This window comes from Cnephaeus nilssonii (genome assembly GCF_951640355.1).
Source record: "Cnephaeus nilssonii genome assembly, chromosome: 11".
Classification (NCBI taxonomy): domain Eukaryota; kingdom Metazoa; phylum Chordata; class Mammalia; order Chiroptera; family Vespertilionidae; genus Cnephaeus; species Cnephaeus nilssonii.
Genome location: NC_137082.1, coordinates 91,311,128 through 91,329,330, shown reverse-complemented (window position 1 = coordinate 91,329,330; position 18,203 = coordinate 91,311,128). Strand labels below are relative to the sequence as shown.

Here is an 18,203-nt window from a genome sequence, read left to right as displayed (position 1 = left end):
ACATCCATCAGCTGCCTCCTGCACACCTCCTCCTGGGGATGTGCCTGCAACCAAGGTACATGCCCTTGACCGGAATCGAACCTGGGACCCTTCAGTCCGCAGGCCGACGCACCCTCCACTGAGCCAAACCAGTTAGGGCAATATAAAGATTTTTTTAAAAATGAAGTTTCTCTAATGGTTTCTACTTGTCTAGAAAACCATGGCAAATAGGGGATATAAAAATCCGCTGGTGGTGGGAGGCGGGCGGGCTGTGCTCAGGGTTCAGAAGTGGGCTTGCTGTCTACATGTGGGCGCTCGGGGGCAGAGGTCCTGACCCCAGGTTCCCATTTTAAGCCCTTTGATAAGGGGTCGCTCTACGCAAACCCTCTAAATTATACATCCTTACAAGCCTGTACTGCTCTCCTCACACAAATTACAACATGTAGGATGAGAATTATAAAGAGAATTACAGAGACTTCAAAACATGCTCAAGATCACTGGGTGTGTGGCCTTCATTCTGAAGATTATAAAGAAGAAACAACCCAACAAGAAATCTTTATTTGGTTCCTAAAACTCTGGAGAAAAAGTGGAGCTGAAAGTTCGCTTACGTTTGTCCACCTTTACAATGTGAACTTCCCAAAGAAACGTAATTTTCACATACAGCCAAGGACAGTCTTGTTTTTCCTAACGTTTGGAGCATGTGCTATTTGGCAACGACCACTGGAAATAGGCATGGAAGAGAGTTTTTAAAAGATTAACGTTGCAAGTGGTGGAAAACACGTTTCCTTCCACCTCTGATGGAAAACGTCTTCACGATGGTACAATTTGGGGAGAGTTAGGAAGAAGTTAGCAGCTAAAACCCTGGTTGCGGCTTTTCTTGTTCCCTTCCCCTGCCTTGCGATGATTTACGGCTGGCTCAGAAAATGACACCACGAATCTACCTGCAGGCATCTGGCTACGTTAGATAAGATATAGAATAAAATGCTGCACTGGCAGAAACTGAAGTTCTGGAATCCCAGGCAGAACTGTCGGCGAGCTGCATTGTGGGTCAATCTGTGGAACTGCGCTGCGAAGGCTGCTCCGGAGAAGTGGCCATACACTCACTTATGGCTCCACGGGATGGCGGGGTGCCTCCTGGTGCCCGATGCCGTGCCCCGAGGAGCGAAGGAAGCATCCGCGTTTCCCGTGGCCCCGTGGCCCGGCAGGAGCTCCATCCGCGGTCCCCGGTGCCACTGGGATCCACCGCCCCCACCCAGCTCGGCCCCAGCTGCACAGCCCGCGGACATGCGAGCTGCTTCCCATAAATGCCCAACGTGCCTTCTCTTCCTTCCAACCTGCTCAGTGACGGATTTTGTTTCTTTGCTCTAGCCCAGTGGTCGGCAAACTCCTTAGTCAACAGAGCCAAAGATCAACAGGACAACGATTGAAATTTCTTTTGAGAGCCAAATTTTTTAAACTTAAACTTCTTCTAACGCCACTTCTTCAACATAGACTCGCCCAGGCCATGGTATTTTGTGGAAGAGCCACACTCAAGGGGCCAAAGAGCCGCACGTGGCTCGCGAGCCGCAGTTTGCCGACCACGGCTCTAGCCTACTCTACTGTAAGAACACCGTATATAAGACATATAACATACAAACATGTGTTAACCCATCTTTTACGTTATCCACAAGGCTTCCGGTCAGCAGTAGGCTATCAGGGGTTAAGTGTTGGTAGAGTAAAAGGCTATGGCAGATTTTCAACTCTGCAGGGGGATCGGCGTCCCTCACCCTCCCCTCCCACCCCCATCCCCGCGTGGGTCATGGGTCAACTGTACCCCAAGCAAAAATTCCCTCCAAGCGGGTGCTGTTCCACGTCATTGCTTACAGCAGCGCTGAGAGGCTGATTGGCCCCAGGTCCCGGGCTCAGTGCAGCCTTGTGGAAAGATGAGACTGAGACCAGAGAAGCAAAACACATTAAAAAAAAAACCCAAAAGCTGCATCTTGTAGCCAAGGCTGTTGGGAAGTGCACCCGACAGTTTGCAGAGGGAGGAAATGTGAGGCCGTTAGTGCCACCAGGGGAGCGAGGGAGGCCATGCTCACCGGGCCCGGACCCGCACGCGGTCTGTGCACGCTGGTCTGGTCAGCGGGTAAAACAAACCCCGCTGGTTTTCAGTTGGGGCCCCCCCTCCCCCGCATCTGGCTGGAGGGCAGGGGGAGGGCACATAGAGTTCCTGGTCCCTCATCGGCCTCGGCCTCCGGGGTGGGAGCCAGTGCTGAAAGCATCACCCGCCAGTCCCGCTGCCTCCTGGCCGGGGCTGGGACAAGGGGCGATTTTTCTTTGATTGGAGCGAAGGCGAACAACTTCCTAATCCGCATTTGTATAAGGGAAACCTGTTTCATGTCTCCAGACCGACGGGAGGAAATGAAAGCACTAAAAGGAAAGTCAACGGACAACGTTCTGAGGGGAAAAGCCGTTATCTGGGGAAAAAGCTGACTATGGCACAAGCAAGCAACCCCACAGACACAGAAAGGAAGGGGAGGCTGGAAAGAACATTCTAGCTCACCCTCCATCGCTCCTGGCATGGAAATAACGGAATAAAACAGTGATAAGATGCCAATACGTTATCATAGGACTGCTGACAAGTAACGCAAGATCCCCTGCGAGCTTGTATGTAAATTCCACGCCGACCTGATTTTATTCCCCAGAGAAACACAGTTAGGATGGCGACGACCTACACAGGGGAAAGGATGAGGAAAACTGGATGCTACGGATTAGGGAAGCCCCCGCAACAAAAGGTGTGCCAAGGATAGTTCCGGTCTGAACAATAAACCTACGAGAGATGAAGTAACTGGGACGTCGCATGCAGATGCGGGTTTCGCACACTGCACGTCAGTGTCGGGGTGGGCGGTTTCCCGCGTCCTGGAGGGGCACTGGCCAGTCCCCACTGAACACAAGCCTGGTTCCTGCTCCCGCAGCTCCCTGGTGTTAACGCTACCCTGTCACGGGGGAAATGTTCCGAATTATGAATGAGCTGCAGGTTCATCCTTTGGTGCAAAATTATGGCTCTGCTTCAGAAACTGGCACTGTTGAAAGATTATTACAACTTATTTCCCATCATGCAATTATAACATGTTCTTTTGGAAAGATGAATTCAATTCAATTGCATTCGAGAAACACTTGCTGAAGAGTCGCTTGCGTCAAAGATCTGGCTACTGACCTCATAGAGCTTTTAGCCTAATGTTCTTTACAAGGACACAGATTACTACGCTGAGTGAAATAAGCCAGTCAGAGAAAGACAAACATCACAGGATCTCACTTCCACGTGGAATCTAATGAACAAAATAAATGGATGAACTAGACCAGTGGTCGGCAAACGGCGGCTCGCAAGCCACATGCGGCTCTGTGGCCCCTTGAGTGTGGCTCTTCCACAAAATACCACGGCCTGGGCTAGTCTATTTTGAAGAAGTGGCGTTAGAAGAAGTTTAAGTTTAAAAAATTTGGCTCTCCAAAGAAATTTCAGTCGTTGTACTGTTGGTATTTGGCTCTGTTGAGTCATGAGTTTGCCGACCACTGGCCTAGACAGATCCAGAGACACAGAAGCCTGGAACAGAGTGACGAATTCCCAGGGTGGGGGTGGGAGGTGGGGGGTGGGGGAGGGAAAGCGGGGTGACCTTGAGTCAGGGAGAGATTAACCAAAGATCTTACATGCATAGCCCATGGACACAGACAGTAGTGTGGTGAAGGCCTTGGCGGGGTGGGGGGGTGGGGGGCGTTGGACGGGGGCAATGGGGAAAAAAGGAGGGCATCTGTAATGCCCTCAATGATGAAGATAAAGATAATGAAAACAAAATCATCGATAAACTATGACACAGGCTACCGAGTGTGGCGGGCTAGAAGCTGTGCGGTGAGCCGGAAGGAGTGGGGGTGGGGATGGAGCCTTCGGGTCTAGCAGAGCAAGGGCTTCAGAAGGATGCTCCTCCTGCAACCCGACCCTCAGCCAAAGCGTGTCCTGGGGTCAGGAGAGCCCCGCCAAGATGAGCCCATTTCTTAGACTCTTCCCAGCCTTCCAGAGGCACCTTCAGTTCCACATTCTCCCCCCAAGTTCCCCGTTCTAACAGACACTGACACATCACCCCTCAGGCAAGGCTGGTCCTTCCATCTTAGCACGACCTACTATTCCATCTTGGAGGAAACCTAAAAAGCAGTCATAAAGAAGTGGCAATGCCTGGTGGGAGATACGGTGCCAGAGCGTCAGAATCCTTCACTAGGGTTGTGTCACATCTTAACACCTTATTTAGAATTTCCTAAATATATAGATAGATAGATATACATACACTGAGTGGCCAGATTATTATGATCTCTGAACGCATAATAACCTGGCCACTCAGTGTATATCCTATATAATAAAAGGCTAATATGCAAATTGTCCCCTCGACCAGGAGTTCGACCAGCAGGCAGGCCGGCCAACCGCCCATGGCCCCTCCCGCTGGCCAGGCTGGCCGGACCCCACCCATGCACGAATTCATGCACCAGACCTCTAATATATATGTGTATGTGTGTGTGTGTGTGTGTATGTATATGTATATGTATATGTATATGTATATGTGTATGTGTATATGTATATATATTTGTGTTTTCTGATAAATTCTCACAAACTCAACACAGAAAAGGAAGCACAGTGTGGTGATTTACACCTGAACTCGGAGCGCGTTAACTCAAACCTGGCTCCACCACAGCACTCGGGTGGCCTTGGGCAGATGACTTCCATTTCCTGTGCTAAGCTCTACAGATGCAACCTTCAGAGAAAAAACGCGACTGAACCCACGAACGGAATACGTCCACAGCAAGGCTCACACACGTCTCCTGTGTCCAATACACCCCGTGCATAAAACCAGGCGGCCGGGGGACTTGGCCAAGTGGTAGAACTCTGGCGCTTCTTAACTCCCTTCCCCCCCCCCCCCCCGCCCCAACTTACTGCTGACATACTTGGCATTCAAATCTCTATCACTTCCTTCCTGGAATATTAACCAGCCCCTGTTCTTCTAACACTAAATGTAGTACACACAGGGTCAGTGCGGAGGAATAAATATCTAAGGGTAAAGTGCTGTGCTCACGCACACGGAGTGACAGGGAGAGGCAATGGGGAGCCATGTGCCCGCTCCACGCGCTGACAGCCGAGCAGGGGACGGGAGGGGACGGCTCAGAATCTACGGGCCTGCAGGCCCCCAGGTGTCCCCGGCCCCGAGCTGTGAGAACGGAGATGGCCACGTGCGAACCCAGACCCTGGCGGCACCGGCCTCCTGGGCGGTCACTGTCACTCCCTCAGCAGCGAACAGGGACTCCTGCTTGCAGGTGCGGGTGGAAAGAGGAGTAACCGGGGGACACAATTAACAGCGTGCTCTAGCCAACAACGCAAATGTGGAAGTGGCCTCCGCCCAGACACCCGGCTTCAGCCACCTGCCAGCCTGCTTGCACAGCACAATGCTTTTGTAAAACGGTGATTTCACAGGATCCGATGCGGCGACACGGCACCGCTTTGTTCTCTGCTGAGGAGGAGACCGTGGGCCGGGCTGCTCACAGTGGGGCAGGAAGTCCACGGTCGACCCCAGGCCCAGAGTGACCTTGAGTCAGGGAGGTGGCGATGGGCCTTCTGCACCCCATCCCTCCGTCTCGGCATCCGGCCCGGGTTTCAGATTTGAGCTGCAGCTGCCCAGATGGTGCGCCTGGCTTTTTTGATAAAATAATGTGGCTGCTCAGAACGCTTCTCCTGGCGTTAGCGCTATGGATGTCCGAATGTGCTCCACTTTGCAAACCGCCTTTCACCAATTAATTGGGTCTCACCCTGTACTTGTTCTCCAGCCAGACGGCTAGCGGTCCTCTGACCAGCCGTGGCCCAGTGCCCAGCCCCGCGGCCCCCGGCACTGCCTGCCTGCGCCCGGCCGGCAAGACCGAAGGGAGCGTGCCCCCTGACCCGGCCCAGGCGGCAGAGCTCGGCCTCCCCCATCAGGCGGACCTGGTTCTGGAAACTGGACTCATCGCAGTACCTGCTGCCCAGGCTGTTGGGAAGATGAGAGACATGCAGACTCAGAGCGGGGTCCCGGGGCTGACACAGAGCGCGTCCTGGATGCTAGCGCTGAGGGACGCGGTCCCCATTTCCTAAGGCATGAGGCACTTCCGAGCCAAAGTGACGCTGTCAGGGGAGTGCCGGTTCCATGAAGCCTCTGCACAGACGTGCAAACCCAGAGATCCAGGGAGAGGGCCCAGCGCGCACCCGGCTGGAGTGCCTGCCAGGGACAAGCCGTCCTACGTGCAGGAGGACAAAGTGACTGTGACAAGCCTGCTCTCGGGGAGTTTAAGGTCAGGACCAGGCTGGACACAGAGCTCAAAACACAGGCTGGCGCGGGTTCCTGTGGGAGTGCGGAGAGCAGACGCCTGGTTTAGCCAGGACAGCAAGAGGCACCTGGAGATGAATCGCGGTGGCTAGTTAGGCACAAAAGTATGAAGTGACTGGCACAGGCAGGATGTTCAGGCAGCTCAATCGTCCTGTAGCTTTAAAAGGCAGCGAGGAGGCGCGAACAGAGGAGAAGCGAAGTCATCAACCCTCGCAGTCCCCATCCCTCAAAGCCACACCCCGGTCCCGGGAACTGGGGGTTCTGACCCCCATCTCCGGCCCCTGAATGCTGCTGAATGGCTGCCTGTGTCATGGGGGTTGTGGGGATCTCTCTACCAAAACACGAAGACCGACTTCCGCAAGTCACAGAAGAAACAGATCTGACTGAAGGAGCCACCGGCCACCCAGACAGCGATTACATCTGGATCCTTAGGGCTGGACCTGGGTCACTAGGAGTCCCCGTCACGACTCCCTTTATCCTGAAGTCACCTGGGGAGTCCTACGTGTGTATGTGCGGGGCCCTCGGACCCAGCGGCCCAGGCAGCTCGGGCTTGTTCCTTGTTGGGGAGAGACACCCTGCCTGGCTTTGGCGCCTTCTACGCTGTTCCTCATGCTCGGACGGTGTCCCATGTTCATGAGCTGCTCACCTCCGTGTCTCCTCTACATCTGGGAGCCGCTTCCTCTGGTGCATCTGGACGGGTCAGAATGCGGCACCAGGTCCAGCAACCTACTGTGGGCGGGGACACCCTGTTCTCATAGAACGGGGTCCTCAAACTACGGCCCGCGGGCCACATGCGGCCCGCTGAGCACATTTATCCGGCCCACCGGGTGTTTTTGCCGCTGCCTGTCCTGCTTAGCAGCCGACTTAGCAGTGTGCATAGGAATTTGTTCCTAGTTTTTTTTAAACTATAGTCCGGCCCTCCAACGGTCTGAGGGACAGTGAACTGGCCCCCTGTTTAAAAAGTTTGAGGACCCCTGTTATAGAACCTCAGAAGAGTCTCCAAGCTCGAGTCCCTAACCGGGTGGGTGGAGACCTCCAGCTGGTCGATGACTATACGCAGGCCCGGCCCATAGACATCTCCAAGAAATCCCTCTCCCGGCCCTTTGGCCGTCTAGCATTGCATGTAGGCACGTCCAGGGGACCTTGGAGGCCCCATGGGGAAGATGGGGGAGCCAGTGGCACTCTGGATCCCCAAGTGACTGTGTGGAGTAGAGCCCACCTCCCCTTTCCACCCCAAATTCCCATGACTTGAAACCAGAAGACATTCCGATGAGGCGTAGGTCATTGACATTTTAGTGTGTTACAGCAGCGAGCCTGTAACTAATACATATAAATACACACGGAGTGGCCATATTATTATGATCTCTGAACGCATAATAATCTGGCCACTCCGTGTGTCTGTGACGAATCCACTTTTCTCTTTTAAACCAGAACTGCAGGAAGTTCGTGTCTGGTTTCAGGGCACCATAACACCTCCTCCTGGCAGAAATCCATTGTGTTCCTCCGAAGTCCAGCTATTACTATACTGGAGGCCCGGTGCCTGAATTTGTGCACGGGTGGGGTCCCTCGGCCTGGCCGGCGATCGGGGCTGATTGGGGCCGGCCAGCTGGGGGGAGGGACCGCGGGAGGGTGGCCGGCCAAGGAGGTTGGGCTGTGGGAGCGCACTGACCACCAGGGGGCAGCTCCTGCATTGAGCGTCTGCCCCCTGATGGTCAGTGTGTGTCATAGCGACCAGCCAGTCTCCTGGTCGTCCGGTCTTAACGTTCACTTAAATAGGACACAAATGTGAAAGCCACAATGAAAAAAGGGATGAACAGACTTCATGGAAATGAAAACCGGTTCATTATAAGACACCGTTAGGATAAGGGAAATGGAAGCTGCGGACGGGAGAAGACACGCTGCATCCACTTCCCTGGCACAGAACCGATGTCCGTGACACACAGGATGGCCTACGAGTCAGTGAGGGAAAGGCAGACAACCCACCAGAAAACTGGACACGGGAGACGAGCAGAAAGTTCACAGAGACAGCAGGCTAAGTCAGCAGGTGCATCCCAGTTAGATCACAGTCAGACACACACCGCCAGAGCGATCACAGTCAGACACACACCGCCAGAGCGATCACAGTCAGACACATACCGTCAGAGCGATTACAGTCAGACACACACCGTCAGAGCGATCACAGTCAGACACACACCGTAGAGCGGCTGCAAGTTGAAAAAACTGAGGACACCAGCGTTCATGAGGAAGTGGGTGGCTGGGGCGGTGTGAGCTGGTCCCTTTGGGAAACGGGCAGGAAGAATCGTACCAACGCTGCCACATACACATTCTAGGGCCCGGACATTCGACCTCTGTGCACGTGACAACTGAAATGCAGCAGCACACGCGCACACAACAATGCCCACAGCAGGTCCACACACCATGACCGGAGCCTCTCACATGGCCCAGCGTCAGAGAACGGATCAATGAGATGTGGTGACTTCTTACCAGGGGACACTATTCAGCAGCAACAAGAATGGAACACGTCTACACACGGCGTGGGAGCATCTTGCAGAGAGGATGCTGAGCAGAGGAAGCCAGAGAGGAAGGGACCTACTATAGCCATCCGCTTTCTTAACCAAGTTCAACGGCAGGCGATGCCGCGCCCTGGGGACAGGAACCAAGAAAACACGGCGCTTTGGGCAGAGAGCACACTGCAGGCAAGGGGTCCCAGGGAGGCCTCGGGGTGCTGGGGAGCTTCTTGGTTGATGTGCGTGAACCTCTGTGATCTGAGCTAAACCTGCGGGAAGCCTCCTGCGTCTGGTGGGAACACAGAACATCCTGAGGTTAAAACTCGCGCTCTGACGCCAAGAACGAGCCAGAGAAGCTACTAAGTCACAGGCTTGGGAAAACGCAAGATAGCTGTGAACATAAGGAGGTTCACGTGAACAAAAACAAAGAAGCCCACAAGCCTTTTCTAGGAGAAAGAAGACCCATCATGCTTTGCTGCCTGGAGGGATGGTGAGAGGAAGAAGAAAGGAACCTCGTGAAATCGCCAGAGGACCAACCGCTCTGACTTGGAAGGAAGCCGGCGTGGCCGGTGGGCAGGCCGAGGAGGCCCACGCCAGGGCGTCTGCACCCACGGCGCGCTCTTCCCACGGGCCTCGACCTGGTGCGCCACGGGGCTCCCCGCGGCTTGGGGCAGGGCCCGAGGGAGGTCTGCCGCGGGAAGGAGGAAGCCTGCATCGGATCGGAACCAGGCCCAGGACGCTCAGGAGGACGCTGCTGCGGGCAGTGCTGGTTCTGACCTGAGCTCAGGCGGCGGCGGCAGAGATGGAGGTGAGTGAGTGGGTCTCATGAGCCGGTTTAAAGGCCGAAGGGACAGAAACCATGGAGGAGCATCGCTACCCTGCATATTTCCTCCTGCGATTAGGGGCGAACATGAGGATGCACGAAACCCCGTTATGCAATTTTGTCTCCCTTTTCTACCATGAGAACGGCAAGCAGAAGTCATAACAGAGGATCAGAAACAGATCTTTAGTCGAGACTGAAAGGCCATCAAAGAACCAAGAAGCCACACGAGGACGCCACAGGAAGACGAGCACCACAGACAGAAATTAGCCACAGCGGCCGACAGAACGAGACGTGCCCGACAAACCGTCCACCTTTCCGGAGAGTGGACAGAAAGCAGCCTAGTCACACCCAAGAGCTTATCTTGGAGCAAAGGAAACCTCAGAGGTCAGGACGAGAAAAGGCGGAGGATTTATGATGATAATTTGACTAAATCGTGGCCACAGATACGTTTTACCACTTGATCTCAAGCATCAATCTAAGTGCATCAAGTCAATGAAGGAAGGAAGTCTTTCCTAAAATAACTACAACCATCACCCTTCATTAAACAATTTCCTAAAGGGCTGGCGTGGGGGCGAGAAGGACAAGATCAGGTGACACATGGGGTGCCCCGGTCCGGACCAGCGGATGCTGAGAAATATCGCGGTCCTTGCCTCTCAGCCTCCAGTTCTACGCAGCACCCAGTTATGCCCGATGTCCTTCCACTTAGTACTATTTTTTCAAAATACATTTTTATTGATTTCAGAGAGGAAGGGAAAGGGAGAGAGAGAGAAACATCAATGATGAGAGTCACTGATCGGCTGCCTCCTGCACGCCCCTTATTGGAGTCCGAGTCCTCAACCCGGGCATGTGCTCTGAGCAGGAATCGAACCATTGACCTCCTGGTTCATAGGTCAACCCTCAACCACTGAGCCACGCTGGCTGGGCACTTATTACTATTTTCAGATTAGCTTCAGTGAGTTGGGTGTAAGTTTATGCCGAGAAAATTACGAAGAATGACATGAAACATAAAATACCAGTAGAAGATTTATGAAATAATGCGATCGACGTAGTTTTTGCTAATCTTGAACATGGCTCAGGAAAGTCAAAGGCTAGATTAATTAAGGAGGAAGCCAAACATGAATTTGAATGTCCAAAGGCGGGTCTAAGCCAGAAACTCTGGGGTATACTCACAGAGCCACTTTATTAGTCAGTATTCACAACAGCTTTACACACACGCCAGGCTCCCGAAAGACCTTAAATCCTCTCCTAAACGAGAGAGGCGCGGAGTACGTGGGCCGGGCAGGGCAGCTGGACACTGAGCCCGGTCTGGCGTGGCCAGGCCACACCCTGACCACCCCGCAACCTGCCCCACACGCGCCACGGAGCACGCCCACCGGAGGCCAGCGATTAAACACGCGGTGGGTGTGCCCGTGCTTCGTAAAACAGAAAGCGGTATTTACTCCCTCAGAGCAGGACAGAGGGGAAGGGACAGGATGTCCACGGAAACTGGCTTTTAGGCACGCTCACAGTCCCGTCACGAATGCCTGCCTGTGTGCCTCAGTCAGAGCTCATCCCCATTTACCGATAACCCGAGACCAAGAACTCCGGGCTCTTGTTTCTGACTGTGCCCTCGATACAGGCATTGGTGAGTGAGCACGACACAGCTGTCAGATGCCGCTGACACGCATGGCTTCTCACGGACGGCATGCAGCCACCCCGGTCACTTCCAGGAGCACCACCTCCGGGCAGCCCGTTTCCGCTGTAACACAGGACAGACCTGGGGTGGAGGCCGGCACCCATCACTTCCCAGGTGTGGGCGCTCACAGACGTCACACCCCCTCCGGCTCTGTTCTCCACCACGGGAATGGGGGCATCCACACGAACATCACTGGCTTTAACATATCACCAGGTTTAAGCGGTGCCGTTCCATGCACGTGGCGGGATGCCTGGGACGTAGAACAGGCCTTGTAAGTGTTAGCTAGTGTGACGCCTAAAACACCACCTCTGAGCAGGTGAGGTTCTGTGTCCCGCCCGCGGGTCCCTCTGGTCCTCGGCAAGAACGCTATTCCTGCGTGCACAGCGCGACCGGCGCTCTCAATACTTACAGGCCGACGGAACCGTCAGCGGTGATGGAGGAACCATAAGCTGCGTACCGTGTCAGACACGGCGCACATACAGATGAACTAGACACTGTCTCCCACTTCAAGTATTTCTCAAGAATATCAGGCTCTGGAAGGCAGGTATTTGTGGGTTCTGCCCACCTCTGTATCCCGAATGATTGTAATGGCACCCGGAATGTCTAATTTGCTTGGAAAATATGTGTAAAATGAACAGTCTAGTGTATATATATACACATATATACACATATATATGTGTAAAATGAACATTCATGTATATATATACACATATACACACACACAGATACACACACACATGCACACACACGCACGCACACACACAGGGTGTCCCCCAAAAATGTATACACACTCTAACAGCCGATAGCTCAATTTTGAAAATGAAATGTATTTTAACAAACACTGCCTTTATAATTATTCACAGTGTGTGTATACATTTTTGGGACACCCTGTACATATCTAAACCCCAATATAAGAAACTACTTTTACTTAATATTTTGAATATCCGATGAAGAAAAACTGTAAGTAAAAGTATTTTATTAGTACAAATATAACTAGAATTGGGTTGCAACCTAGGCTCCTTAAGACAATGTTAATGACTTTCTTACAAAATAAATATGACACTGGACACTTTGAAAAAGAACTCAAGAAGCGTGCCTCACATGCAGGGAAAGCTCACCGAGTGGTTAAAGATGCGACAACAGAAATAGAGTCTGGTACCGTTGTCTCACCGCGCGCCTTAACGTTTGTTCTATCATTCAGAGTTTATGATCATCAACTTTCATTTCAAAGATTTAACTATGGCTTACCTGGTCTTCTTCGCCGCCGCCTTCTTCATCGTACTTCAAAATATTATCTCGCACATCATCTTCTGGGTCAATTAAGAGCTGCTTGGCCTGGCGCTCCTTGTCCCGGCGCTTCATCCACACCACGAACATCAGGACGAGGACTGGCGTGGGGAACAGGGGGAACAGGTAACACGGTCATGTTGGACACTCCGTCTACCTAACCATGTCTGCAACGCTAGCAATTCACACTTCTGCGGGCTGAAAGCTGGCAATGCATCTTTTTCTCTACCACCTTTTCCTGGTCTCCAGGGCCCCGCCTCTGGGTTTAGAGTGTGAAGACCTGGGTCCCAGAACCCGGCGCCCCGTGAACTCACTGGGCGGATGCCTGTCCTCAGTCCCATCGCCTATGCCTGGGGCCAATGACCATTTCCATCTTTTACTTGGGCTTGCTGGAGACTAAAAGGCCGTCCTAATGAAATGATTTGTGCCCGGCCAGCGTGGCTCAGTGGTTGAGCATCGACCTATGAACCGGGAGGTCACAGTTCAAGTCCTAGTCAGGGCACATGCCCAGGTTGCTGTCTCGATCCCCAGTGTGGGATGTGCAGGAGGCAGATCAATGATTTTCTCTCATCATTGATGTTTCTCTCTCTCTCTCCCTCTCCCTTTGTGTCTGAAATCAATAAAAATATATTTTAAAATAAAAAATAAAATAAAGTGGTTTGCAAACTCGAAAACAGTGTAGAGCAGTAAGTTAAATGGTCACTTGTTATTTGATCATTCAAGGTGCCAGTCATTACACTCAGAGAAATACTTGCCATGTCACCTGGGGATTGCGGGGGGGGGGGGGGGGGGGACCTGGGTCGGCAGCGGGACCTCGAGGGTCTGACCTCCGCAGGCTGGTGCTTCCTGCTGCACCACCGGGCTGCCCCTTTCTTACTGACCGCAGGTCTCAGCGAGGAGGGCGAGGGGATCGGCCTGGCATTGACATACCGTAGGCTTTCCTGCGTCACACTCTGGGCCCGGCTTAGACGCACCCATGTGCCAGGGGCCGGTGTTAAAATCCGCACCGACTCATTTTCCTCCCCGTGCCCTCGTCACTTCTTCCCGCCATGATCCCTCCCAGCTAAGTCTTTCTGAGCGAGGCTGGCATATACGCCCCGCTGAGGCCGAAACCGCCACGCATGCCTCAGTGCCATCTAGGAAGGCTTTCTGTCTCCGATCGGGAGATCGGCTTACCCCCGGGCGGAAGACTTAGCGGCCCCTCTCTGAGCGCATTTCTATCATCGGCCATAAAGGTCAAGAGCCCCTGTAAAGCCAGATGCATGGCCTCATCTGCCACTGCTCCAGGCTGACTCCAGCAAGTGGGCTGTGAGGAGAGCACGCAGGCCCCACATGACAGGCCAAGAGCCTCAGGCTCCTGCAGGGATGGTGCGAATACAGGGACAGGGTTCTGAACGCCCGGGACCCTTGTCAATGGCGCAACGTACAGAAATGGCCAACTTGTTCAAGAAAGGGTCTGGTGCATTGCACGGTCCCACAATACACGACGCCCCGCTGCCATGTGACAATGCAGGGGCCCAGGCGCTTCATCCCTTTAACCCGCCAGCTCAGAGGTGGTTCCCACAGTACCGCCCAGCGGTTCATGCCCTGTGTTCCACTGGACCAAGGATTGGGAAGCACCTGAATAAGGAGCTCTATCGCTTAACCTGGACTGCTCCGAAGCCAGAGAACTTATTGAGCTGTGCCATCACGTCTGTGATCCAATGTGCCACACGAAGTACGATTTCTCACTATTTTACGAGGCCCTTCGGAAACAAGGCCCTTGATCCCCGATCCCCGTGGGGCCGGAGCAGGTCGCTGACTGAGAGGGGAGGGGATGGGAGGGGAGGGGAAAGGAATATACTTATTTCCCTAAATCACCAAGTACGTGCCATAAATTCACACTCAAATCATAAGTGCTCGAACTAAGGACTAACAATTTTCTATTAAAAAAAAAAAAAGAGTTGGCCACAGCTCTCAAGCATTGGCATCAGAAAATGGAAACAGGCCATTGGCTCAGTGGTTGAGCGTTGACCTATGACCCAGGAGGTCCCGGTTCAATTCCCGGTCAGGGCATAGGCCCGGGTTGTGGGCTCAATTCCCAGTAGGGGGCATGCAGGAGGCAGCCAATCCATGATTCTCTCTCATCGCTGATGTTTCTCCCTCTCTCGCCCTCTCCCTTCTTCTCTGAAATCAGTACAAATATATAAAAGAGAAAAAAGAAAGAAAGAAAACAACAACAGGGCCTGGGAGGGGCGCCCCGGCTGGGCTTGCTGCCAACACGCCAGTGCTGGACGGAGCCGGCGCCTCTCCCTGCAGAGGGGACGTGCTGTCCACGGTGGGACTGGGGAGACCACGCTCGGGGCGGACGGGGGCTGGGAGGTTACTCGGAAAAGGCAACATCCACACGCTCCTCCGCTCAGCATCCTGGAAGCAAAGAGAACTAAGATCTAGGAGCCGGGGGTCCTCACTGAGCAGGATGATGATGCAGAGCAGGATGGCGACGATGGCCCCGGTGCCCAGCCCGGCGCCCACGATGCGGTCCACGTCCGTGCAGTCCCCGTTGGAGTCGCACTGGCACACCTTCACGCGGAGCACGGAGCTGTTCGACTTGGGAGGGTTCCCCGAGTCGGTGATGATGATGGGGACGTCGTAGATCCCCGCCTGGAGGAACTTGATCTTCAAATTAAGCTGAGCAAAGTCACCTGTGTTAAAAAAAAATGCTGAGTGAGAGTGACCACTGGATACGATGAAAAGCGCCCAGCACCTTCTCGAAGGCATGTCCGCCCTGACGGTACAGGGAAAGCAGATCGCAGCGTGCTGCGCGGTGAAGGCGTGCTGGCTTGTGGAGCTTTGAGGTCTTAAACGTTAAGCGGCTTTGAAGATAGATCTAATGACAAGACTATAAAGCACCTAACATGGCCTTAGCGTACCAGGTTGCTCCAGTGCACGTGTACCCAAATAATGAACCGTTCTCACCATTAAGCCGCGTGATGGTCCAATTCCTCTTGATGGTCGCGGGAGACAGAGGCAGGTCAAAAGCAAAGGGGCCTGCGTTGGGGTCAATGTCGTAGTCCAGGGCCGTGATGTTGATGGCGTTGGGGGCCGGCGTCTCGCAAGTCTCCGCCTCCTGAGGCAGCACTTGCGGGGCGTTGTCGTTGATGTCCAGCAGGTAGACCTGCAGCGTGCCCGTCCCGCTCATAGGCGGGATTCCTTAAAGACAGACAAGCACACCCCGATGCTGAACAACGGCCCGTCACCACCACGCTCACAGACGTCACTTTCATCTCACACAGTAAAACACGCGCTGCCTGCCCATCTCAACTACTTAGAATCTAGCCAAGACCCACAAAGAAAGACGAAACGAGGTTCCAAAGCCGATACACTAAAGCTCCCGTCCTCAATTAGCCCAACGGATGCACCGAATTACGAGTTTCTGAGCTCATGGCAGACGAGAGGCAGAGAATTAGAAAGAGGAAAAGTGCCGGAGACAGACAGACGGATGGCAGCAGAAATATACAGAGACCACCCCAAAAAACCACCGTGTCGGGGCCACAGAGGGCGGACTCCACCTGCAGTGACAAGGCATTGACAGGCAGCCGGACAGAAAACCCCCAAGGCCTGTCATCGGCACACGAGGCCGCCAGGGAGGGGGTGGACATCATGAAGCACACAGGTGTGTCCCAGAGACCCCGTGGAAAGGGAGCAGAGGAGCTGGGGCCTAAGGGTTTTCTAGACAATTGGGTTTCGCAGAAAACCTCGTGTCCTGAGGACACATTCACGAGGCGCTCTCCTCGCTCTGACGACATGCAGGGTACCACGGGGACTGGACTGAAGGACGCACCATTGTCCGAAGCGAGGAAGGTAGCGTTGTATATGTTGTTCTTCACGTGGGGGGATTCTCTGTCCAGCACAGCGATGGTCGTTATTTGCCCGTTCACAGGATCTATCCTTAGCCAGTTGGCAGGATCGGATAATTTTGTGTATCTACAAAGGGAAAGTGCAATACATTTAATTTCTTTGCGCATGAAACTAAGGGGAGGGGGGGAAAGCATATTTTACTGGGTTAGTTCCAAATGCAACCAGCTAATCAACATGCATGTTTGCAGGTGATGGCTGGAAAGATGTGGTTAACGTGGGAAGTATTTCCGGGACCGTGGCTCGGGAGGCCCGGAAAGGCTGTCTACGGGCAGGCACGCAGGAAACGGCAGGTGTAGGCGTCTGGGCGGAGAGACGAGGAGCTTGGTCTCTCTGCTGTGGGCTCTGGTGGGTTTGACGATCGCATTTTAACCTCCTGTCTAGCTCAGTGGTTAGCAATGGTGCAGACACACTAGCTCACATATACCTTCTCCATAAGCGGCAGCCCTAACGTATAGGACTCAAGAGAAATTAGAAGTTGAATCTTGTATCACAGAATATTTCCAAAACGTTTACCATCATGGGGGAGATGAATGAGGTCGTAGTTGGGGCCCATAATCCCAACCCTAGTGGGACCTCCCACAATGAGGCCTTGGAACTACCTTCTTCAAAGGAAGGGCCACAGCCTGAGTCTGTAGGAAGCAGACCTGACGGTCTTAAATTCCTTCTTTTTTAGGGGGGAGGAGTTTCTTAAGCTCCAATGACCAATACACAGATTGCAAAAAATATCCTACATGTTGAGATATAAAAAGTTGTAGGATTCAATCCAGCAATGGCTGAGCTATGTATGTTGATTTTTAACCCTTTGCACTCGCTTGCTTTTTTCTCAATTCCTTTATTCTAATGCTAACCGTGTCGAGTCACACTCGACATCCGAGTGCAAAAGGTTAATGTACAGCGAGATGGAGACGATACACAGTTATCTGTTAGCAGCAGTTCTACGAGAAGGTAAGTAAAACAGGAGCTGGTTCTCAAAGTTATCGTCGCCAGCAATGAACGGCTGTGTGGGTGTGCTCTGCCCACCGTCACGTGCCTCACCAGGAAGGATGCATCTGATGTTGCTCAAGTTGGAAGTCTCTCTACAGACATACTGTGTAAGTCCTATAAATACTGTACAGGTAAAGGATGAAAACAACGAGCTCTTACTTCCTGGTTTTGCATGAGATTCCTCCCTGATGTACGGAGAGGAGACACATGTCATGAGCCTCTGAGTGTCACCGATCTGCTTACAGTAGAAGCTCTCTGTGATTTTGGTAGGAAAGCACCAGCTAAACTAGAGGCCCGACGCACAAAATTCATGCAAGGGGCTCAGCCCTTGCAGCCCCGACTTCCTCCGGAAGGTCATTCGACTGTACGGTCTAATTAGCATATTATGATTTTATTATTATATACTAGAGGCCCGGTGCATGAAATTTGTGCACAGGGTGTGGGGTGTCCCTCAGCCCAGCCTGCGCCCTCTCCAATCTGGGACCCCTCAAGGGATGTCCGGCTCACAATCCAGGACTGCTGGCTCCCAACCGTTTGCCTGCCTGCCTGCCTGATTACCCCTAACCACTCCCCTGCCAGCCTGATCACCCCTTAACCACTCCCCTGCCAGCCTGATCAACGCCTAACTGCTCCCCTGCCGCCCAATTGCCCCTAACTGCCCTCCCCTGCTGACCTGG

General features: G+C 53.3%; 1 protein-coding gene across 2 annotated transcripts in view; it reads right to left on the bottom strand.

Annotated features, from left to right (window-relative positions):
• Window positions 1–18,203, bottom strand: part of CDH2 (cadherin 2) — a 204,567-nt gene that overhangs the window by 12,000 nt on the left and 174,364 nt on the right. For both annotated transcript variants that reach the window (XM_079784015.1, XM_079784016.1), the window contains 4 exons: window positions 16,466–16,608; window positions 15,601–15,834; window positions 15,093–15,326; window positions 12,604–12,743 (listed from right to left, as the gene is read on the bottom strand). In XM_079784015.1, the coding sequence (XP_079640141.1) occupies window positions 12,604–12,743; window positions 15,093–15,326; window positions 15,601–15,834; window positions 16,466–16,608 (751 nt within the window). The remainder of the gene's footprint in view (window positions 1–12,603; window positions 12,744–15,092; window positions 15,327–15,600; window positions 15,835–16,465; window positions 16,609–18,203) is intronic.